Source organism: Cutaneotrichosporon oleaginosum, assembly GCF_008065305.1.
Source record: "Cutaneotrichosporon oleaginosum strain ATCC 20508 chromosome Unknown ATCC20508_contig04, whole genome shotgun sequence".
Lineage (NCBI taxonomy): Eukaryota > Fungi > Basidiomycota > Tremellomycetes > Trichosporonales > Trichosporonaceae > Cutaneotrichosporon > Cutaneotrichosporon oleaginosum.
Window position 1 is genome coordinate 1,701,073 of NW_027072173.1, and position 21,600 is coordinate 1,722,672.

Below are 21,600 nucleotides of genomic sequence, written 5' to 3' on the forward strand. Positions count from 1 at the left end.
CATAGCACTGTATCACAAGCACACTTCTCACTATGCATTCATACAGCCCGCTAATAAGTTACAGCAAAAACTATAACAGAGTGCCTATAACGCTTCTCTACGCCATCCAACTGTGCGTCTGCCAATCGAACGCGCCATAGCCCGGGATCGAGTCCTGCCGACGAGGCTGTGGCACGCCTGGTGCTGACCCGTTGCCGAGATTCATCTGCTGCTGCTGCTGCTGACCTGGCGTCGAGTTGGTCGACGCTGTCATCGGCGTTTGCTGCTGGCTAGACTGCTGGCCCTGGTTCTGGCTGCTGCTGCTGCTGCTGTTGTTGTTGTCCCACGAGAAGCTGAACACCCGACTCAAGAAGTCGTCGGGAACCTGCGATGCGCCAGCTGGCCCAAGCTCGCCAGAGTTGTTGTTGGTCTGCGGCGGCGGGAAGTAGGACGCCAGCATCGACTCGACGGCTGGGTCGAGTTGACTACCAGGCTGAAAGTTGGGGTTCGGCAAGCTGCCAAACTGCCCCGCGTTCCCGCTGTTGGGGTCAACATTGAAGTTGAAACCGCCCTGCATCTGGCTCGGCATGCCAAGCTGCCCTTGGAACATTGCCTGCGCTGGTGTCCCCTCGCCCATGCCCTGCTGGGCAACCTGGGGGATGTTGGTCTGCGAGGAGGGCATGGGGTACGCGCCAAACACAGGGCGCTCAGACGTCACGTCCATCTTGCTTGGGCTCGCGTTGTTCAGGTTGTCGGAGGAAGGTGACACGAAGGACGTATTCGAGTTGGCACCGTTGGACACGGGGCTGTCCGTCTCCAGTTGCGCCTGACGAATAAGGCGCTTCACCACACGCTGAAGATTGTGCTCTTCGTCGTCGCCGGTGCCATCGCCATCGTGCGTAGCCTTGCGCTTCTGACCGATGAGAGAGCCGGTTGGGCGCCGCCTCTCTTCAACCTCGCCTGAAAGTCAGTAGCTGCTCACCCACTCAACTCACTCATCAAGAAGTCCATGACCTTGACGGCGGCCCGAGCCGGCACCGAGGACTCAATCTGGCGCATCTGGTTGAGCGCGCCCTTGACCTCCGCAACCTTCTCCTCATACGCCTTGGTCTTCATGTCGCGGCGAGTCGTTTTGAGCAAGTCAATTATAACGACCATGCCCGACACAGTGACGTAGAAGAGGGGGATCCACCACTTCTCAAGGAAGCGCGCAACGCCGCTGTCGTCCGACATCATGCGCAGCGATGCGCGCGCCGCACGGATGCACTGCTCCTTCGAGTACGCGAAGCGCTCGTCCTCGTAGCCGCGCGAAAGCCACGGGCGGTGCAACCGCAGCATGCGAGAGTGGATCGCGAGGCTGAGCGTAATCTTCTCGTAGTGCTCGACCAGCTTTTTCGGGTCAAGTGACACATCCTGAGGGATGGACGCCGAGCCGTCGGGCTGGAAAAAGGCTGGGAGCTCGAGCATGGCTTTGCGCAGCTCGCGATCGACACTGAGGATGAATGAGTACGGCGGGTGATTGTTGTTGTTCGCCTGCCATATCTGGCGCTGGCTGATCTCGGCAAACTTGAGCTTTGCGAGCTGGAACGACATGCGCGTGCGCACATTGAGTGGCTGCGGGCAGAGCGGCTGGCCATCGACGAGGTCCTCGTCCTCGATATTGGCAGGGAGGGCCGTCTTGACTGCACGGGTCAGCTTGTGTACGCGGTGGCGGAGCCAGCAGCGTCACTCACTCTGGTCAGGCTGGATGCTGCTCGCGTAGTTGTAACTCGGGGCGAGCGACCAGTCAAGGAACACAAGCTGCCACCAAATGCGGCGGCCAACTTCACGCTGGATGAGGCTTTCCCAGCGGCCCTTCCACATTGGCAGCGGGCGCCCATCGACACTCTGCTGCTCTGCTCCGAGGCGCGAGATGCCGAGGCCCTGAGCCGTCTTGATGGCAGCACCGAGGAGAGCCCAGGCCGCGTCGGCGCGATCGCGATTGTTCTACTCGTTAGCTGTTCCCTCCAAGGTCGACTCACCATCAGAACAGTCATGAGAATCGTCGCTTGGAGGTTCTCGAGGGTGTGGGTCCCGATAAAGTCGCTGGCCCATTGCGCCGATCGCGCGGCAGCGTACCATATGTCCGAGAGACCTTGCACTTCCTCGGCTGTGAAGTGTTTGCCCGCCTCGGCCGAGTCCATGAAATGGAGGCCAAGCTGCTCATTAGCAACAGTCCACTACCCTGCACTCACGGTGATGACCACGAGGTAAATGGCGAGGAAGGGCATTGAGATCTCATAGACGACGCGTTCTTGAGGCAGGGCCCAGAGGTCGCGGCATTGGCTGAGGAAGGTTGGCACGTGCAGCACACGGTGGAGCCAGTCGACACGGAGAAGGAAGGCGTTGACGAGGAGTTCGCCACGCTCCTTGGAGGGCAGGACGCGGGTGAGAGCGCTGAGGATGACATCGGTTCTCTTGTAGCACATGTCGAAGACATCAATGGGCGCCAAGGTCTCAGAGAGGGCCAGGATGCGTGCGCGGCGCTCCTCCTCATTGCGGACCGGCTGGAGGTCGTACGACGCGGCCGTCGAGCCGAAAGGCTGCAACCCTGCTTCACCTGCGGTGAGACCAGAGCGTGTGAGGTGGTAGCCTTGGCCTGGCCTGCTGATGGTCGACTCCTTGCGACCGCCGAGCACCGGCAACGAATGAGAGCCGTCAACACGCGACCTGCCAAACGCCAAGTGCTCGAGTGTGAGGGCTGCGCCCTCCGTGTCGCTGACATTGTCGTCGTCGTCGTCGAGGCCGGCCGACGCCCTCCCAGAATCTGGGCGATCGACAGCCTGGGTGGTCTGAACCTTCGAGCGGATCTGTGTGAGGAAGCTTTCGAGGTCGGAGGGCACAATCGAGCCCGACTTGACCAGAGCCGCCTCCAGAGCATCGACACGGTGAGCGAGGTTTGCAAGATCTTGTGTTGTGGCATAGTTGGACCTGCATGTCAGCGCGGGTGGTGGAGTTGTCGCTCACGATGCGACGAGCTGTTTCTCGGCCTGAACGTCAGCCTCAATCCCATGAACGGCCTGCAAACACTTACAGTGCCAACCTCATGGCAGCGCGCCTGGTCTTGTCGCAATATGCATGGCCCTGTAAAAGTCAGTCGCCACGAAGAGGCTCCAGTCAACGTCGGACGCACCACACGGGAACCTGTACTGTCAGCACCTTCCCCGCAATCACCGTCTCTCTACACTTGCACTCACTTTTTGTCGCACTTGATCTTTCTGGACTGGTCAGCTGGAAAACTCAAACTCAGGACACGGCGACTAACCGCCTTCGACATTCGGAGCAGCTCTGCACCACCCGGCGTCGGGTAGCGTGCGGCTTCTTCTCCTTCTTGACCTCCTTGGGGCCTGGCGTCTCTTCCGACTCCTCTTCTTCGCCGCTCATGATGACTTGCGATGCGTCGTCTTCGGCCGGGCCTTCAGAGTACGATCTTGCGGAGCGCGACGAGGGCGAATCCCTCAAGTGGAGGAGCTGGGGGAAGGGTGGTAGCTGCGGGACGCCTTTGGGTAGTGGTGGATACCCCTTGGATGCGGGGGGCTGCGACATTAGGACGACCGGGGTGTCGCCTGCTCAGAGGAGACAGTGTCGGGTTCGGGAATGAGAAAGGTAGGACTCTGGATCGCCGAGGTGGGATGCGAGACACGCAAGTCACAGTGAGACGGATGGGTGATGGGTGACAGTTGATGGAAGGTGTACACTGATCTAGGAGAAGAAAGAGAAGGTGCGGATGCAAGATGTCGAGTGATGAGAGTGATGAGTGATGTGCGGAGGATGACGGCGGACGGGGCGGCGAGGGCGAGGGCGTGCGGCCTGGGGAATAGTGGAGGGGCGGCGGAGGAGGAGAAGTGAGGAATTGGAGCCGGGGGGGAATGGGAATGATGGAATCATCACCGTCTCGGGCCTCTTAGCACCTGCCAATCCTTCCTCCTTGCCTCCTACTAGCTCTCATGAATGTCTCACTTCGTCACTTGGCCTCGGACCTTAACGGCCACCTCCGATATCCATCTGACCATGTAACTCCGAGGTGCGAAACTCTTGCAACTCTGCATCGCGTGCCGTATCGCCCTAGCCTCCCAGCGCGCCCAGCGCCCATTCCCACCGATCACAGGGCGCAGAGGCCAGAGGTCAAGTCCGGCGCTCCGGGCTCCCTGTCGCAAACATCAGCCACTGACGCCGGCCTCTCGGACCGTAGTCTCTTAATCCACCTAATGCCCAATAGGCTGGGGCATCGGATGTCGCCGCCATATTAATTTTGCATGCATCATGACTGGTTACGCCGTCTGCGGCTGTGGAACACGTGCTGGCAGGCACTGGCGGGCGTGGCGCTCGCTGCCCGCTTTGAGCGCGTTGATGTTGATAACGCCGCACAACTCACAGCCAATTCGGCGATTGTACAAGCTCGAGCGCGCTTGAGCAGTTGAACTTGACTGCACATATTGCTTGGAATAGGCGAGTTTGGCCGTCACCCGGGCTGGGCGGAAACTCCGACAAACGACGAGCGTCATACTCTTGCTGAGGCTCCAAAGTCCTGTGCCCGAATTTCATACTCTATTGGCCTGCGCCCCTCCACAAGCACGAGTATCTAAGCTTGCGCCCTTTAGAGTTGGCCTGTCGCGCGCTCGACTTATCTTCTGAATGGCGTGCTGAGCCGCAAATCTCTCGACTCGACACGACGCGAGGAGAGGGAAACTCGGGCACGCCACTGCGCCCAATTCCTCTCTCGCAGATGGTCCATGCGGAGCACATAGCGACTAGCGAGTCTTGCCAACATCTGGGATCTGGCGTGTCACGAACGATTATCAGAGCATCTTCGGCAGTGTCCGAAAGTCTGGAACTGGAGGGTCGAAGGGACACGAGTGCTGCTAAAATGCGGAACGGTCTGAATGGAGGATCACGTTGTGTGTTTAAAGATTGATTGGAGATGCGTCGCCCATGCGCGATGCGAACCCATACGCGCCATACGGAGCTGATCACAGAGTGCACCCGGCGTCGTTCTATCGTGGACCACCTGATCAGTACTCCTGAATTGCGGAGGCCGAGGAAAGGTGCACCAAGACGGTCAACTCCAGCCCGCCTCAACCACCTCAATGGAACCAAACAACCCCAGCCTGGTGTGCAAGACTTTGCACGCAGCAACTGCGGGTCCTAGAGACGCTTTGCTTTTCCCGTGAGATAAGCAGTACCTCTGACATCACCACGATCACCACAGAAATCCCCGCCAACATTACCACGTGCATTCATTCGTTTCATACCTTTGCCGTGAGGCCGAGGCGGATAAGCTGCTTGATGCCGGGCGCCCAATGCGCGACTTCGGTGGTCGCGCTCGTCAACAAGTCGGTGTGCATGTGCATGGCGCTGCCCGCGTCACCGCCCTTGATCGCCTGCGTGATTTGGCTGATCCGGTCCACCGTGTGGTCGGGGATGCGGTCATTGTTCAGCTCGTCGTACAGGATGTTGAGGCGGCGTTCCGTGTCCTCGATCACCTTCTTGACGGTGCCAGATGCGTTGGGGTTGACCTGCTTGATGCGCGCAAACTCGGCAGACAGCGCCTCGAACACCTGCTTTTCCTTGTCGCCCATGTGCGAGCGGTCACCGGGGGCTGGGATTAGCTAGAGTATGCAAGATGGAAACGGAAACTCACGGTGCGACGCCTTCACGGGGGAGGGAGGGTTGGGGGGTGTGGGCGTGTGCGATGGTGGACGCGGGCCTGCACGTCCTGGCGGAGGAGGACCGGCACGCACGCCGGATGGAGGCGGACCTGCCATGGGAGGCGGGGAGAACGTGCCGAGCGGCTGTGGCCGCTGCTCCGCGGCACGGTTACCGGGCCCCAAGGGCGAGAGTGCCCGTGGAGGGGGGCCTGCGAGGACAACAGGGGGAGGACCAGCACGGGGCGCACTGCGAGGTGGAGGCGGACCGGCCTTGGGCGGAGGAGCGTACGAGGGCGCGTGCTGCTGGGGCGGCGACATGGGCGCACCAAACTGCTGCTGCTGGGGTGGCGACATTGGTGCACCGAACTGCTGCTGAGGAGGCAGGCCGTACGGCGCCTGGGCGGGGCTCTTCGCAGCCGACGGGGGCCGGGGGCCGCCCTTTGGCGGAGGAGGAAGAACGCCAGGCGGCCCGCCTGGGGGCGCACGCGGCGGCGGGGTCGAGCTCGTGGGTGGGAAGGGGCCTGATGGCGCCTGCTCCGACATCGGGAAGGGCGAGGTAATGGGCTGCGGCTTGGGGGTCGAAGACGCCGAGCCCCGATCACGCTTGGGCGCGGCAAGCGAGGGCGCGTCGTTCCACCCTGGAATGTCGCGACGCTGAGAAGCAGGAACGATGGGCTCCTTGTGCTCGGTGGCGCGAGGAGGGGGGCCCAGTGGAGGTGCAGAAGGCGCGGGCGCGTTGTAGTTCGATCCGCCGTAAGGGTTGTACACCTGCGACTGGTCGTACCCGTTAGAGCCCATGTTCGAGGCCGGTTGGAAGCTGTTTGGACCAGCTCCGTAGGCGGAAGGCTGAGCGTTGAACTGGCTCGAGCCACCGACTCCCGGCGGCGGGGCGTAGGGGTTTGAGGGCGCAGACGTCGTAGCTGGACCGTACGGGCCGGCAGGCTGCGAGGAGGGAGGTGGAGCGTAGGGGCCAGAAGTCGGGGGCGGGGCATAGGGGCCGGTCGGGACAGAAGGCGAGGGACCACGGGCAGGAGCTGAGGCGCCGTACGGTCCGCTGGGCTGGGTGTACGGGGACGATTGGGCAGCGTACGGCGAAGAGGAGGCGTAAGCATTGGGCTGGAAGCCCGGGGCAGAGGGGTAGCGGCTGCTGATTGACGCCGAGGGCTTGTGTCGCGAGCCAGAGCTCGGCCCGGCGGTGGCGGGCTGCCGGCCAAAGGCAGTGGAGGTCGATACCGCGGCGCTGTCAGAGATGCCAGCAGCGGTAAAGACACGGCTGCGGGCCTTGTCGAACTGGTGCCCGTCCGAGCCGCGGTAGTCCTTGGGTGTCATCTTGATGTACTTGGCCGCGACGTCGACGAGGCCCTGCGTCGCAAGCAGGTCCGCGTATTCGTAGAAGCGGTCGTAGAGCCCGGCCAAAGCGTATGACCTTGCCCCGGCCTCCTCGGGTGGGACCTTGGCGGTAACGTCCTTGTCAATGTAGCCAGTTGCGGCTTGGAAAGCAATGACCTTCTCAATGAACGACTGGAGGGCATTGGCGTGGGCCGAGTAACGGGGAGCGTCGATACTGGCCTCCTCCTCCTGCATCTCGTTTATCCAGATGCTAACCACGTGCTCGAGGTTGCGCGCTGCGAGGTAGCAGAGCGTGGCGTCCAGGCGCGCGGCCTTGGCCTCAGCCTTAGCCTCGGGGCTGTCCGAGCCGGTGAGCAGCTGCCACTTGAACTGGAGACGGCGGCCGAGCTGGTCGGCAAGGTTGGCAAAGTCAGCCTCCTTGGCGTATGTGCAGAGGACAACGAAGGCGACCTTCCACTCGGCGAGGTCGGCGTTCTGGACGATGTCCGCGAGGTCCTCGGTGACAATCGACTGGTACACACGGAGGAAGGGGTGAGCCAGCGTGCGACGGGTGAAGTACGCCTTCTGAGTCGACTGGAGGAGCTCGGGGCCACCGCGCACGGCAAGGAGGAGGGCATCCGCGAACCGCTCCGAGGCAAGGCAGAGGTTGACAGCCGAGGAGAAGTCTCCGAGGACAAGGGCCTGCGTGATCAGGCGGTCAGTGTCCGACTCGCCTGCGGGGTAGATGCGGAAGACGTTCTCCTTGATCGACTCTGAGCGCACCGACGAGGGGCCAGACCCAACGGTGGCAGCCACCGAGGAATCAGTGGGCTGGTTGAGGTGTGGGATGATCGAGTCAAGCTGGGGGTTGCGCAGGGAGCTGGTCGCCATTGACGAGAAGAAGTCGGTGTCGCCGCCAACATCGGCTGGGGTCATGGGGCGGTCATCGCCAGCAAAGAGAGCCCTGGAAGACTTGGCCTCGGGCGTGTGGTCACCAGACTCGAGCGGGTCCTTGCTTTCTGACTTTGGGGTTGTGTCGTCCTTGCTCGGCTCAGGCGGCTCCTCGACTATGGTCGGGACAAGCTTCTTGACGAGTTCGTCGACCTGGCGAGCGACGTTCTCCTTCGAGAAGCCGAGGAGGCTGACCAACTCGTCACGCGAGTTGGCCTGGAATAGCGACTGGAGCGCCTTCCACGACGGGTTCTCAGCCTTGGAGGAGGAAAACTCTGAAAGCTTCTCCTTGTTGCCAGCGATCTCGTCAAGGCTCTTGGCGCGGTCGATAATGCTCTCCTCGGTCACGACATGGCGCAGGTGAACAACGCTGCTCTGGTGCTTGCCAGCAGCGGAGGGGAGGTTAGAGACGGAAGCAAGAACGCCGCCGTACCCCCAAGAGGCAGAGCACGGGCGGTACATCCACTTAGGCGCCTTGGTGAGCGACTGAGCGTTGGTCTTATCGTCCGAGGTGCTCGTTGTGCCAAGGTTGGCGAAGATGTCATCAGCCGAGGCATCGGCGGCGAGCTTGTTCTCCTCGGGATCCTTGGGGCCAGTCGACTGGAGCGAGTTGATACCAATGTGGCCGTCAAACGATGCGACCGCAAGCAGGTTCGGGTTGCTGGGGCACCAGGCGGTTTCAAACGACCAGTCGGTGGTGGGAGCGAGTTCTCCGACGATCTCGCCGGACTGCGGGTTCCACAGGATGGTGCGGTTATCCTTGCCACACGAGGCGAGCAGGTCGGCGTCCTGCTTGCACCAAGCGACGGAAAGAACACCCTTGGTGTGGCCCGAGAGGATGCGCTCGGGGGCACGCGTGTTGCGGAGGTCCCACATCATGACGATTGGCGACTCGTCGTCCTCCGACGCAGTAACGAGGCGCGTCGCCTGCTCGGGGTGCCAGCAGAGGTCGCTCATGCCACGGCGCTTGCCGATCTGCGTGCCGGCACGGCCAGAAGTGTGGTCGCCCTTAGCGGCCCCTCCGCCGTACTGGAGGGCAGCGATCTCCTTGCTGTGACGCAGATCCCAGATCGAAGTGAAACCGGACGACGACGAAGCGGCAAAGACGCTCGCGACGCTGGGGTTCCAAGCCAGCGACGTGATCTCGCCGAGCTTGGTCGACACTGGGCCAGGAGGGATCGGGTCACCCAGGCTCTCCAGGTTGTGGATGTAGAGCTATCGTGAGAATGGGTACACCTCCTGACATACCTCAGCATTGACGCCACCCGAGAGGAGGAGGTTCTTCTTGAGCGGGTTCCAGTGCAAGCCGCGAACGGGGCCGGTGTGCTTGTCGTTCTTGTAGATGAGCGCATCGCCGCCCTCGAAGATCTTGACGGGGTCGTAGAGGTTGACCTCGCCCGTCTCGAGACCGGCGGCAATAATGCCGCGCCCGCTAGCGCCCGCCTCCGGCTGCGACCACGCAAGTCTGTTGAAGCTGGTGTGAGCTGGGCAGGGTCTGGCGACTCACCGGCTCGAGACGGTGACGCTGCCCTTTGGGCCCGCGCCTTGTCCGCCGAGGCTGTAGCCCTGGGACTCGGCGCCGTCACGCTCATAGAGCTTGGGCGCCCAGATTTCGAGCTGCGAGTCGTTGGAGAATGACTCGTCGAGAGCGCCCGCGACGGCACCAGTGACGATGAGGGGCTCGGAAGCAGAGGAGGGGTCCCACGCGAACGTCGCCGTGCGCGAGATGTCCTTGAGCTTCATGCTGCCGGACGTGGGGTGTGGGCTGGAAGAGGAGGGGGAGAGGGGGAGGGGGAGGGGGAGGGGAGGGAGGGCCGGGAGATGGGTTGTAAAGATGAGAGAGAGATGAGTTCTTCACGCAGCATCTACGTGGTGCCGTCACGTTGAGGGAAGGAGGGCTCGGGGGAAGGAAGGGGCGGCTCACTGACGAGGGAGCTGCGGTGATGTGCTGCATCGCTGGCACCAACTTCTGGCCACGCGTCATCCGCGGGCCTAATGGGGCCTGTCAGGACAACAGAAGTCTTGCACGCCTAACATTCACGTGGCATGCAAGTGCGGGGCATCGTGCCTGGTCAAAAGTTCACGACCACCAGCGACATTCACCCAGCATCCTGTATTTCGAGTGACAACACAATACCATGGTCGACCCCTTCTTCCAGTCGAACAAGAAGCGCAAGCGCCCATCTCGAGGTGGCGGTGGCGGCGGAGACTCGGGCCCGTCCCGCCTCCCCCGCGCCTCGAAGGAGCGGGTGCAGGCTGCTCGGGACGAGGAGCTGTCGTCTGGCGACGAGGGCGGGCTGGAGGCGATCGAAGACATGGACTTCCAGAAGGACCGGGCGCCGCACACGCTCGACGACGCGGACTTTGTCGATGCCAACGAGACGGCGGCGGAGAAGCGTGTGCGCCTCGCGCGGGGATACCTCGAAAAGGTCCGGGCGGAGGTGGCGGCGCAGCGCGAGACGGGGGACTACGACGCCGAAGAGATCGACAGGGAGCTGATCGCCAGCCGGTTGCGGCAGGAGGTGGTGAGTTGTTGGGGAGGAGACGCGCTGACAACAGGACGAGGCGGAGGGGCGCATTCACCGTTTCTACTCTGCTGCGGAGGCGAGCAGCACGCGCTTCAAGAGCACGCAGCACCCGCCGACGGGGATCGCGATGACTGCCGCCGGGCCGATGTATGCTTCGATGAAAAACGGCGCCGTTCTCCGCTTTGACCGGGATACGCTCGCGCATTCGGCGCTCCGCGCCGAGGGCGGGGGGCACAAGGGCGCGGTGCTGTGCGTCGCGGCGAGCGAGGACGGGAAGTGGGTAGTTTCCGGCGGGACAGACAAGGTCGTGGGCGTGTGGGATGTGTCTGGCGACGAGCCACGATGGGCCGCCGGCATGCGGGGCCACAAGGACGCGGTCAGCGTGAGTACACTCTCGGCGTATCTGACGGCAGTCGGTCGTGATTCCGCCCCTCTCCAATCCCTCCGCACACGTCCTCTCCGCCTCGCTCGGCCGGCACCTCACCCTCCACTCCCTTTCGACGCTGAGTGCGCTCGACACGTTCTTCGGACACCAGGACTCGATCACCTCCGTGTCGGCGCTTAAGCCGACCGTGTGCGTGACTGCCGGCTCGCGCGACCGCACCTGCCGTTGGTGGAAGGTCGAGGAGGAGGTGCAGCTCGTGCTCCGCAGCGGCGGGAAGACGCGTTCCGACGGCCGCGAGTACTTTGAGGGCAGCGTGGACGTCGTCTGCGCGCTTGATGACTCTCACTTTGTCTCAGGCGGCGATAGTGGCACGCTGGCGTTCTGGAGCACGGGCAAGAAGAAGCCGCAGTTCACGCACCACCTCGCACACGGCGTCGACGTTGAGGGACGCAACATGTTCCCGTCTACTGTCCCCCCGACTCCACGCTGGATTACGGCACTCGCGGCGATTCGCGGGACCAACATCGTTGTGAGCGGCTCGTGGGACGGGCGGATACGCTTCTGGGCCATCGACGACAACTTGCGCACGTTCAAGCCGGCGGGTGAGGTCGCGGTCGACGGCTTCGTCAATGATCTCCAGATCCTCTCCTTGGAGGACGGTGTGGTTCTCGCCGCCGCTATTGGAAAGGAGCCGCGCCTCGGGCGGTGGCTGACTTTGGACGGGGCGAAGAATGGCGTGTTTGTCGCCAAGATCGACCTCAAGGAGGCTGAGGAGGTGGCTGACGAATAGACCGACGATAGCGCAGTTGTGTAGTTATCCATGCATATTTGGCCATTCTACGTCTGTCGACGAAGCTGCCACGGGGCTTCCGCCACGCATCATCCACATTGGCTCGAGCTTCTCGTCCTATATGCTAGCCAGACGTACATGCAGTGCTGTAATTATATGCTGAGCCGCGGTGATGAATGACCGGGGCAGATCATGGTCAAGAAGAGGAAGACCGCCACACGTGGCAAGAGGTCGGGGCACTAGCAAATCACACACAGACCTCTGGTGATGTTGATGCGTAGTGTGCACGGATGCGCGGACCCCCGAGAACAGAGACGGCGACGCCTTCCCGTCCGTCTGCGTGGCGACATGTCGGGGAGGCATGATGTGCGCTCATCGCTTATGCCCAGCCGCGACAACAGTGTTTCTCGTGCTGCTGTTAGCTCAACTCGAATGCCCAGCCTTCAGCTCGCACAACATGCCATCGGCTCAGCCCCACCACCCCCTCGGCGCCTCGCCATCCCTACGCCCCGCTCGGGTCGCAGGCCAGCGGCTCAGCATGCCAACAACAAGCCACTGCGCCCCGCGCTCCGCACGGACCGTTGCTCCATCGGCCATCGGCGTGACTTTAAACATGGCACCACTTGCTCGGCTGCGTCCCCTGACGCTCGGACTACCGCTTCCACGCCTTCTTCCACTTCGCCTCTCTTCGCTCTGAATCTTCGACAAGCCAAAGCTGATTGCCTTCCTTGTGTGCACAACGGGCCCTCAGAGCACGCAGAGCGACTCACAGATTGTCAATGTATGTTCCCAAAAAGTCGTTGTCCTTCTTGAGCTTGTCGGTCTCGCCCTCGACCTCGGTAATGCGGACGAGGAGGCCGCGGAGCCCGTCGCGAAGGGAGATGATTTCTTTGAGCGCCTTCTCTTTGGCGAGGGCGGACTGCACGGTGGGTTCAGAGGAGGGGGCGACTGTTGGCGGGGCACCCCAGGCGCCTGCAAGCTCGCGGTCGTAGTCGTTCATTAATTGAGTCGATGAAGGTAGGTCAATGGATGATGATCGGACGAGATGAACGCGAGCAGTGAGTGATGTCGAGTGGAGTAGATGTGGAGGTTATATCGGGGGCTTATGTCGGAGGTTGAGCATTAATGGCACACTGCCTAATGTCCATTAGAGTCATCTGATTAGAGTGTGCTATGGTGGTGGTCACTTGCTGTGCCCTCATCTCTCGTAATTTCTAGCTCCCTCTCCTTTTTCTGGCGCGTCTCGACGCCTCGATGTACGTATAGCGCGCTCTTCCACCTCTCACAGTGAAATACGCATTCCCTCCTCCTCCCCCAGGTGCTCTTTGGCCCAACGCCACTCGAGTCCTCCCTTGTTGCGTTGTCCCCTCACAAATCTCGAGCCGCCACAGCCGCCACAGCCGCGACCAGAACTGCAGAGAGAGTCGACGGGATCGCCGCCACCCGCAGTGGCAATCTTTGGTGGTCGGGTGGGACCTGAAGCGTCCGATTCCAGGCAAGTCGTACCCTTTGCCTCGCCCTTGCCCCTGAGCTCTCGACGGGGAAAGCACTGCGCGTGCTCCCTCCCGACATTGTGCATCTGCGTCCCTCTCCTCTCCGCTCGACCCCCACTAGCTCTCCTCTACATTACCTCCTAGCTGTCCTAGGTCCATCCGATACGCATAGAGATACGGCATTCCCAAGGCTTGACTGCTTAGAGCTAAAGCAGCTGGCCATAGCCATCTGAAAAGCAGGAGAGAGAACTGGAGACTGGTCGATGGCGGAAATCAGGACACGGAGTAGGACCAGGACGCGGGGTTGATGTCTCACCTGCATCTTTCGAGACACGCTACACGACACACCCTCCACCCCGCTTGATCACTCTCCTGTCATTCTTCCAACTACTCCTCCTCATTTATTATACATATCCTCACTCTCTCTCTCTCCACATCTCTCTTCGCGACGCTCTCCCTCTCTACTTTTATCGCAGCGTCCACCTAATCTCAGATCTCCCTCCTCGACACACTGGCGTCCCCCCCCCCCCTCTCCTCCGATCTCACTGCCCTTGGAATTACCCGCGCTCCTACAGTACCTCCTCTTCCTCCCCCTCCTCAGCGCTATCACCGTCTCTTTCCATCAGTCCTCTTTCATCACCTTTGCACCACCACAACAAGGCGCGGCGCGTAGCGCTCGCACGCCGCAATGTCCAACTTCTTCACCGCGACATTATCCGGCAAGGGCTCGCGCGGCGACAAGGGCAAGTCGCGAGGGAGCACGCGCACCTCCGGCTCGTCCACTGCCTCGCACGCCACCTCGCCGACCGACCTCTCCCAGTCAAAGCCCTATGACCAGCATCCCTCACGCGCGATGCCTAGCTCTGGCCCTCATGGCCCACATGCTGTCGACGTGAGCATTACCCCAGCACCCCAACATGACAACGCTTCCACCTCGAGCCTCGACATTAGCCGCGAGTTTGGCGCGCACTCGCCCAGCCGTCTCCACGCCGCGAGTCTCAAGCACCAAGCGTCCAACGCGTCTTTGTCCCCGCGCAAGGCTTCGGACAACATGTCAATCCGCTCCGTGTCGTCAACCATGAGCACCAGCACCTTGCAGCGCCCCAACGACGAGCTGGGGAGATACCCCTCAATCAATCGCATTACGCAGCCCCAGCCCGAGCGCTTGCCCAACGGCAGTCGCGCCATCCCAACAGGCAACTCCACACCGCTGTCCGGACCGCCCTCGGCATACATCCAAGGGTATACAACAGCCCACAGCACACCTCCCCCGCTACCTGCGTCGTACACCCCTCCCCCACCTCAGCACGCATCCTCCAGTACTCCACCACCTTACGCCTCGTCGTCGCAGGGGCCCTCCACTCACCCTCCTGCCTCTTACTCGACTTCGTCCTCGTTGGCTTACGCCGCGGCCTCAAACTCGCGTGCTGCTTCTCAATCGCAACCCCGCACAACGACCTCTCCCGCCCCCTCAACATATGCACCATCCACTTACGCTTCCTCGACCTACACACGTTCCATTTACACACCTTCCATCGCCTCCCACTCTACAACCAAGCTGACAGACGAGTTCAGCTTCCCTCGGCCGTCAGACGAGGAAGTGGAGCAGCGATTCTTGGAGCTCGTCCGCAACCGTGACCTCGACCACGATCTCATGGGCTCGCCAGCGCCGTCGCTGTCGTCAAGGACGGCCAAGTCTCGAGGCGCACAGCGAACGTCTACTCAGACGATCTCGGCGGGCGCTCGTGCGACTTCAACATTGTCAATCAGCACCAAGTGGCAAATGGTCGAGGCGGAAGCGCGCCAGCAGTGGGAGAGGAGAAAGAAGCAGCAAAAGCAGCTGCAGGTGGAAGGCTTTAAGACTGGGCGAGGGAAGAAGCCAGTGGAGGCGACCATATCCCGAGACAGCCCCGAGTGGTTCATCCGCAAGGTCCTCGACAACCAGCTCACTCACCAGGATTTGGTGACACTCGGCGTCAGCCTGCGCACCTTCCCGCTCAAGTGAGTGTCTATCTGTGGGGCTCGTATTGACAATATAGTTGGATCCAGGAGTTCATGGACTTGAAGGGCCTCGTCGTCATGTCCAACTACCTCAATACATTGACACATCGACGAAGCAAAGCTGGGCCTGATGTGGACATGGAACTCGAGCTGCTCAAGTGCCTGCGAACGGCTATGAACAACAAGGTGGGTTCACCGGCTTGTTCCGCTCGCTGACCCTCTAGTTCGGCCAAGATGAAGCCATCAACAAACCCCAGGTCATCTACGCCATCGGGCAATCCCTTGTATCTGCTCATCCGTCGTGTCGCAAGGTCGCAGGAGAGATCCTCGTTGACTTTGCCTACCTCGACATTGGCAGCAGCGACCGCGTCGGCTTGTCAATTGTGCTGCGAGCCTTTGAGCAGCTACAGGCGCAGTACAATCAGCAAGTGGGCGTGTCGAAGAAGTTGTCCAAGTTCGAGCGGTTCATACGCCTGAATGAGGAGTTCGCCCTCAGTAGGGGCCGCATGGGCAGCACAGTTGGACAAGGTCCGCTTGTCAAGGGCATGGACAACCAGCAACTTGTCGAGTACTTTGTACGTGTACCAGCTTGCTCTCGTGCTGACACCACAGGAAATCATCGTATTCCTGATCTCGGGACTCGTGTCCGCATCCGACCTCCGCACGCGGATGTCTATCCGCAGTCAGCTCGACGTCGCCAATGTAGGGGCTCTACTCGAGACGATCAAGGACTGGCGGGAGCCGAGGCTTCTGAAGCACATCGAGCAATTCTACGACGAGGAGGAGGCCGACCGGAAAGAGTTCCTCGAAGAACAAGCTGTGGCGCAGGTTGAGACGATGAAGAACCCAGAGGAGATGGTGCGCGCCCTTTTGGAGAAGACCAAGGGTTCCAAAGCGAGCGCGTACCTGCTCAACACCTTCCGTCACATGCTCCTCATTAAGGAGGAGGGCGATGAGCGTACCCGCTTTTTCCAGCTCATTGACCAGCTCATCCAGAGCATAGTCATGCACGACTCACCCGATCTTAATCAGGACTTCTCGCGCGCCTTTGGCATCTCGGTCTCGCAGCTCATGGGCAAATTTGTGGACCAGCAGCAGCTCGAAAGAGTCGAGGCTGAGAACAAGCAGCTCAAGTCTGACTTGGCCGGGCTCAAACGCGAGAAGCAGGACCTCCTGGATGAGATGGCCGAGGGCAACCAGAGTCTCGTTGACCGTCTGAGGAAACAGATTGCCGATCTCCAGAAGAAGCTCAGCAGCGCACGTGCTGCTTGGGAGAGCTCTGAGGACACAAGGAAACGCGAGAAGGCCGACTACGAAACGCGCATCGCCGAGTTGGAGCTCTACATCCAGGAACTGTTCAACATGCTTCGCGAGACCAACCACCTTGACCAAGTACAGGCGATGACCGACGGCCCCATCGACCGTCATAAGCTCATCCACGACCTGCGCGAGCAATGGGAGCGCAAGAAGACCATCCGCAAGCTCGAGGGCGGTGGCAGCCGCAAAAGGCCGACACGGTCCAACACCATGACGACTATTGGCACTGTCGAGACCGAGAGCTCCTTTGGCGACGACATAGGCGAAGACTACGAGGACGGCGAGGTGTTCCAAGCCCATGAGGAACGCTTCCAGACCTCAGACCCGCGCTTCTTCGAGAACCGGAGGCGGTCGTCTCACGGCAAGTCGTTGTCCAACCAGACCGCAATGTCTGGCACGCAGTTCATGGACGCTGAGGAGGAGCGTGTGCGCTCGCACATCGAGGACTCGTTGGTCCGTGGTGTGGACCGGGTGGCTCCCATGCGTCTCTCGAGCGCCGGTTTCCGGAGCACGCGCGGCGACGGCCACCGTCGGGGTGGGGCACCAAATGCTCCTCCTGTCCGGGAGAAGTCTATACTAAGAACCAACTCGAAGAAGGCCTCAATTCCGCCTCGCTTCCTCGAGGAGATACGGTACGGCGCGCTGCAAGGTCAGCAGCGCAGCGTGTCGGCTCCATTGAGTGGCCGCGCGTCCATGTCCAATGTCGTCAACTTGGACGAGGACGCGCCCGACTTCTTGCTCGCGCTGCAGGCCGACCCAATGCTCTCCAAGGTGTACCGCGCAGACCCAGCCGTCGCTGCTGCCCTCCGCCAGGACCCCGCCGTTGTCGCTGCTCTTCGTGTGGACCCTGCCGTTGCCGCGTCGCTCGCCGAAACAGGCTCTGGGTCCTTCACTCTGGACGACCCGGTGCCATCACCACGAGACTCCAAAATGTCCAACACCGTCCGGCCCAACCCCGAGCTTGCCGCCGCGCTGCGGGGAGAGGGTGACTCGAGCCTTGCTCGCGCCGTGCGGGCCGATCCCACAGTCTCTGCTGCAGTGCGGGCCGAATCAGCCATCTCTGCAGCCGTTCGCGCCGACCCCGAGTTGGCTGCCGCTTTACGTGGGGAGGGCACGTCGCCGCTCGCTGAAGCTGTTCGTCGCGACCCGAGCGTCGCAACTCCAGTGCACGTCGACGCGAAGGCGCTACGTGGCGAGGGCGAGTCTCCACTCGCCCGCGCCGTCCGCGCAGACCCGGCGCTGGGTGCTGCCCTGCGCGGCAAGGGCGACTCGCCGCTTGCTCAGGCCGTACGCATTCCGTTCACGACGCGTGCCGCCCCGCAGAACATCGAGCTGGCGACGGCCTTGCGCGGGGAGGGCAATTCTGCTCTTGCCCAGGCTGTGAGGGCCGATCCGGCAGTGTCCGCCGCTGTCCGCGCCGATCCCGCCGTCGCTGCTGCCGTCCAGACCGACCCCGAGCTCCAGGCTGCCCTGCGCGGAAAGGGCGACTCTCCTCTTGCTCAAGCTGTCCGCGCCAACCCCGATATTGCAACGGCTGCTCCAGCAGACCAAGAGCTGGTTGCCGGGCTGCGTGGGAAGGGCGACACCCCCCTCGCAAAGGCTGTCCGAGTGTCAGCCACGCCTACCGTGGCTTCGACCGTGGCATCCACTGCTGAATCCAGCACCTCATCGGCGGACCAGTCGACTGCCGCCTCATCCACAACGTCGGTCTCTGTCCACGATCACTCAGCGCTCCTCAGCGAAAGCGACTCTTCTCTGGCAAGGGCGGTGCGCTCATTCCCCGGTCTGGGGTCAGAGCTGCAGGGCAAGGGCGACACGCCCTTGGCTCAAGCAATTCGCGCCGAGCCCACACCTGTCCGCTCCTCCTCCATCAGCATTGCTATTCGCCGTCCCGACCCCGGCGCGCTCCGTGGTGAGGGCGACTCCCCGCTGGCGCGCGCTGTCCGCGCCGACCCGGAGATGGCAAGGGCTCTGCGAGGCGAAGGCCAGTCGATTCTCGCCCAGGCCGTACGCGCTGAGCCCATCGTACTGGCAGCTGCTCGCAGCGACCCGGAGATGGCAGCGGCTCTGCGCGGGGAAGGCGCGACCATACTCGCTCAGGCCGTCCGGGCCGATCCGTCCACGTTCTCCGCGGTCCGCGCCCAAGCAGACTCACTCGCAGCCCGTCGCAAGGCGTCCATCTCGCGTGGCGGGCTCAACTTTGCGACTGGAGGGTTCAGCGTCCCAGCGTCGGGTGAGGTGCTGGACGAGTTGGACGAGTCTCCACGGTCGCCTTTATCTCCAAGAACGACCTTCTCGGGCGGTCTTGCGCCTTTGCCTACCATCGCCCGTGCTGGCACTTCGCCATCTCACGAGTCCTTCGCGTCCCAGGTCCTCACTCGCGCGCGAAGCGTGCGGGGTGGATCCAGCGAGCCCGACGACTACATGCCCAACACTCTGCCGCCGATGCCAACAGTCGACGAGTCCGACGAGCACCGCGCGGTTGCCGCACATGCGGCCGAGCAAGCACGCCTGGAAGCAGAGTCATCAGGCGATGATGCGGGCCAGGCTACAGTTAAGGTCACCGGCTTCACGCCTGCAGGAGCCACTCCCCCTCCTCCACCTCCACCACCACCACCTCCTCCCCCGCCTCCGCCCCCACCACCTCCACCCCCGCCTCCTCCTCCCCCGCCTGCTCGTGGGCCACCCTTGCTTGCCGAGCTGGCTGCCAGACTGCCAGACCCCAGCAGCAACGCGCCACCAGCGCCACCACCACCGCCGCCACCACCTCCTCCCGGTGGAATGCCAGGGCGGCCAGCTGGCCCACCTGGTATGGCTGGTTTGCTGGCCGGTATCCGTGGAGGCGTCAACCTCGCCAAGACTGGCGGCACGCCAAAGAAGGTCTCGGCCCCTCCACCGCCACCTCCTCCCGGCTCTATGGGCACGATCTCTCGCGCACCCGGTGCTCCTCTCAACGCGCTGTTCCACGGCGTTAACGACTCGCGCAAGCATGTGCCAAACATGGCGTCTGGAAGGATGAAGCAGCTGCAATGGGACAAGGTTGCAAAGGGCCAGCTCGGCAACACGGTCTGGGCCGCTCCTGAGCAGCTCTCCGCCGAAGAGGAGCTCGTGCAACGCATGAAGGCCGCCAACCTCTGGTCCGATATCGAGAACGAGTTCAAGGCCAAGGAAATCCTCTACGATGCGGTGAAGAAGAAGAAGGAGACTGAGTTGCTCAGTGTCCTGTCACCCGACCTGCGCAAGCGTATCGAGATTCTCATGGCCGGCAGCAGCGCGAAGAACTTCAAGGAACCCGAGAGGCTCAGCGAGGCCATTGCCAACTTCAACAGCGAGTTGTGCTCCGAGACGTTCCTGCACGAACTGCAGGGCGTGCTTCCTAATGATGACGAGGTTTGTTATAATTGTTTTCCACTGGCTGACTTCAGCGCGGCAAGCTTCTTACGCACTCTGCCGACTCGCCGGCCGAGCTCGAGCGCCTGCACCCGGCCGACCGGCTCATGGTCCGCCTCATCCAGGTGCCTCATTTGGCTGACCGCGTCAAGGGCATGCTCTTCCTCGTCAGATTCCAGGGCAACATTGACCTCCTGCAGCAGAGTCTCGACCTCCTGGTTGTCGCGTGTCACGACCTCCGCAACGCCACGCTGTTCCACCAGCTGCTGAACGTCATCCTCACGATGGGCAACTACCTCAACGGCACCAACTTTGCGGGTGGCGCGTACGGTTTCAAGATTGGCTCCATTAACAAGCTTGTGGACACCAAATCGACGAATGGGCAGAACTTGTTGCACTTCCTTGAGCGCACGGTATCGACGCACTTCCCTGAGCTCAATGGCTTCCTCGACGAGCTGGCCAAGCCATCCGAGGCGAACCGCGTCAACTTTTCCGACATGCAGGCGCAGTCCAAGTCCATGCTTGCGGAGATCCGCGCGATCCGGGCCTCTCTTGAGGACAACTTCCAGGACTCGACGGACGGCTACGCACGCAAGATGTTCCGCTTCTCGGCAAGTGCCGAGGAGGACCTTCAGAGCCTGCGCGATGACATTGTCAATGCCGAGAAGGGCCTGCGCGACGTGGAGAACTACTACGGCGAAGGCGATGAGCACGGGCGCCCGATGCAGAGCCAGGACTTCTTTGGCATCTTCCGGACGTTCACGTCGTCCTACAAGTTCTGTCGGCAGCAAAACCGTGCCCGGGCGGAGGAGATTGCGTTGCGAGAGCGCCGAGCGGCAGCCCGCGCTGCGCTTACGCCTCAACCCACCGGCGCGTCGTCGAATGAGACGAACCTCATGGACACGCGCCTCCAGCGTCTCAAGCTGGAGGGCACGCCGCGCATCCGGCGTGAGCGGCGGCAACCTGCGCCGCCTCCATCTCCGCTCCCTGCCAACGTGGACTTTAGCCAGTTCATGCTGCCAAACAGCCAGGATGACAACGTCGACTTTGGCTCGCTGGCCCAGCAGATGATTACCAACTTGTCCACTACCGGTATCGAAGACCTCGGTACAAGAGAGCCTGTTGTGAGGCGCTCGCCCGCCTCCCCGACGCCAATGACGGCGCGCGGTTCCAATGGCTCAATGCTGGGCAAGTTGCCCGAGGAGGAAGAAGAGGAGCCCCGATCAAGGCCTACGAGCGAGCAGCTCATCATTGACTTGAGCACGCCGCTCAAGCGTGCGAGCATAAGCTCCCACCGCTCAAGCCAGCGATTGAGCGTGCATACACAAGCTAGTGAGCGCAGTGAACGAGATGGAGAGCGCGACAGCGAGCGAAGCGACCACATGTCCATCTCCTCCAACAGCGGCCGGGCGAGCCGAGTGGAGATTGAGCTCGCGAGCGACGAGTCCAACGACGAGGCATTTGCGACACCAGAGAACAAGCCGTCGTCCATCTTTGAGACGCTTGCAGACGACGATGAGGCGGGCGACGAGACAATACTCGCCGAGCGGCCTCCTTCCCTTACCTAGATCATGTGATTGTACTTAGTACCCAGCATCTTGTCCACCCTAGTAATGAACTTTTGGGATGCATGGGATCGGTGATTCAGTAAGTGTGCGCGCGATGCGGCTTCCAGTGCTCATGGAGAGGACATGTCGGCGGTCAATCGGCGACCTCCACCGACCTCCACCTCGATGCTTCAATCCAATGT

General features: G+C 61.9%; 6 protein-coding genes across 6 annotated transcripts; 3 read left to right on the top strand and 3 right to left on the bottom strand.

Moving 5' to 3' along the window:
- Window positions 1-97: 97 nt before the first annotated feature.
- On the bottom strand, window positions 98-2,447 carry COLE_05104 (uncharacterized protein; the record flags this gene model as incomplete). Its single annotated transcript, XM_018423015.2, has 5 exons — window positions 98-939; window positions 975-1,661; window positions 1,713-1,965; window positions 2,001-2,177; window positions 2,214-2,447. 5 exons carry the CDS (start codon window positions 2,445-2,447, stop codon window positions 98-100), a joined length of 2,193 nt encoding a protein of 730 aa, XP_018279346.2.
- Window positions 2,448-3,965: 1,518 nt separating this feature from the next.
- Window positions 3,966-4,268, top strand: COLE_05105 (uncharacterized protein; the record flags this gene model as incomplete). The annotated part of the gene is made up of 1 exon (XM_018423014.2): window positions 3,966-4,268. The coding sequence occupies one exon, from the start codon at window positions 3,966-3,968 to the stop codon at window positions 4,266-4,268; it is 303 nt and encodes a 100-aa protein (XP_018279345.1).
- Window positions 4,269-5,264: 996 nt separating this feature from the next.
- Window positions 5,265-9,689, bottom strand: COLE_05106 (uncharacterized protein; the record flags this gene model as incomplete). The annotated part of the gene is made up of 4 exons (XM_018427392.2): window positions 5,265-5,617; window positions 5,660-9,161; window positions 9,195-9,420; window positions 9,454-9,689. 4 exons carry the CDS (start codon window positions 9,687-9,689, stop codon window positions 5,265-5,267), a joined length of 4,317 nt encoding a protein of 1,438 aa, XP_018279344.1.
- Window positions 9,690-10,261: 572 nt separating this feature from the next.
- On the top strand, window positions 10,262-11,649 carry COLE_05107 (uncharacterized protein; the record flags this gene model as incomplete). The annotated part of the gene is made up of 3 exons (XM_018426166.2): window positions 10,262-10,471; window positions 10,506-10,850; window positions 10,888-11,649. 3 exons carry the CDS (start codon window positions 10,262-10,264, stop codon window positions 11,647-11,649), a joined length of 1,317 nt encoding a protein of 438 aa, XP_018279343.1.
- Window positions 11,650-12,021: 372 nt separating this feature from the next.
- Window positions 12,022-12,649, bottom strand: COLE_05108 (uncharacterized protein; the record flags this gene model as incomplete). Its single annotated transcript, XM_018423013.2, has 2 exons — window positions 12,022-12,061; window positions 12,420-12,649. 2 exons carry the CDS (start codon window positions 12,647-12,649, stop codon window positions 12,022-12,024), a joined length of 270 nt encoding a protein of 89 aa, XP_018279342.1.
- Window positions 12,650-13,830: 1,181 nt separating this feature from the next.
- On the top strand, window positions 13,831-21,418 carry COLE_05109 (uncharacterized protein; the record flags this gene model as incomplete). The annotated part of the gene is made up of 5 exons (XM_018426632.2): window positions 13,831-15,143; window positions 15,182-15,329; window positions 15,368-15,718; window positions 15,756-19,850; window positions 19,886-21,418. 5 exons carry the CDS (start codon window positions 13,831-13,833, stop codon window positions 21,416-21,418), a joined length of 7,440 nt encoding a protein of 2,479 aa, XP_018279341.1.
- Window positions 21,419-21,600: the final 182 nt, after the last annotated feature.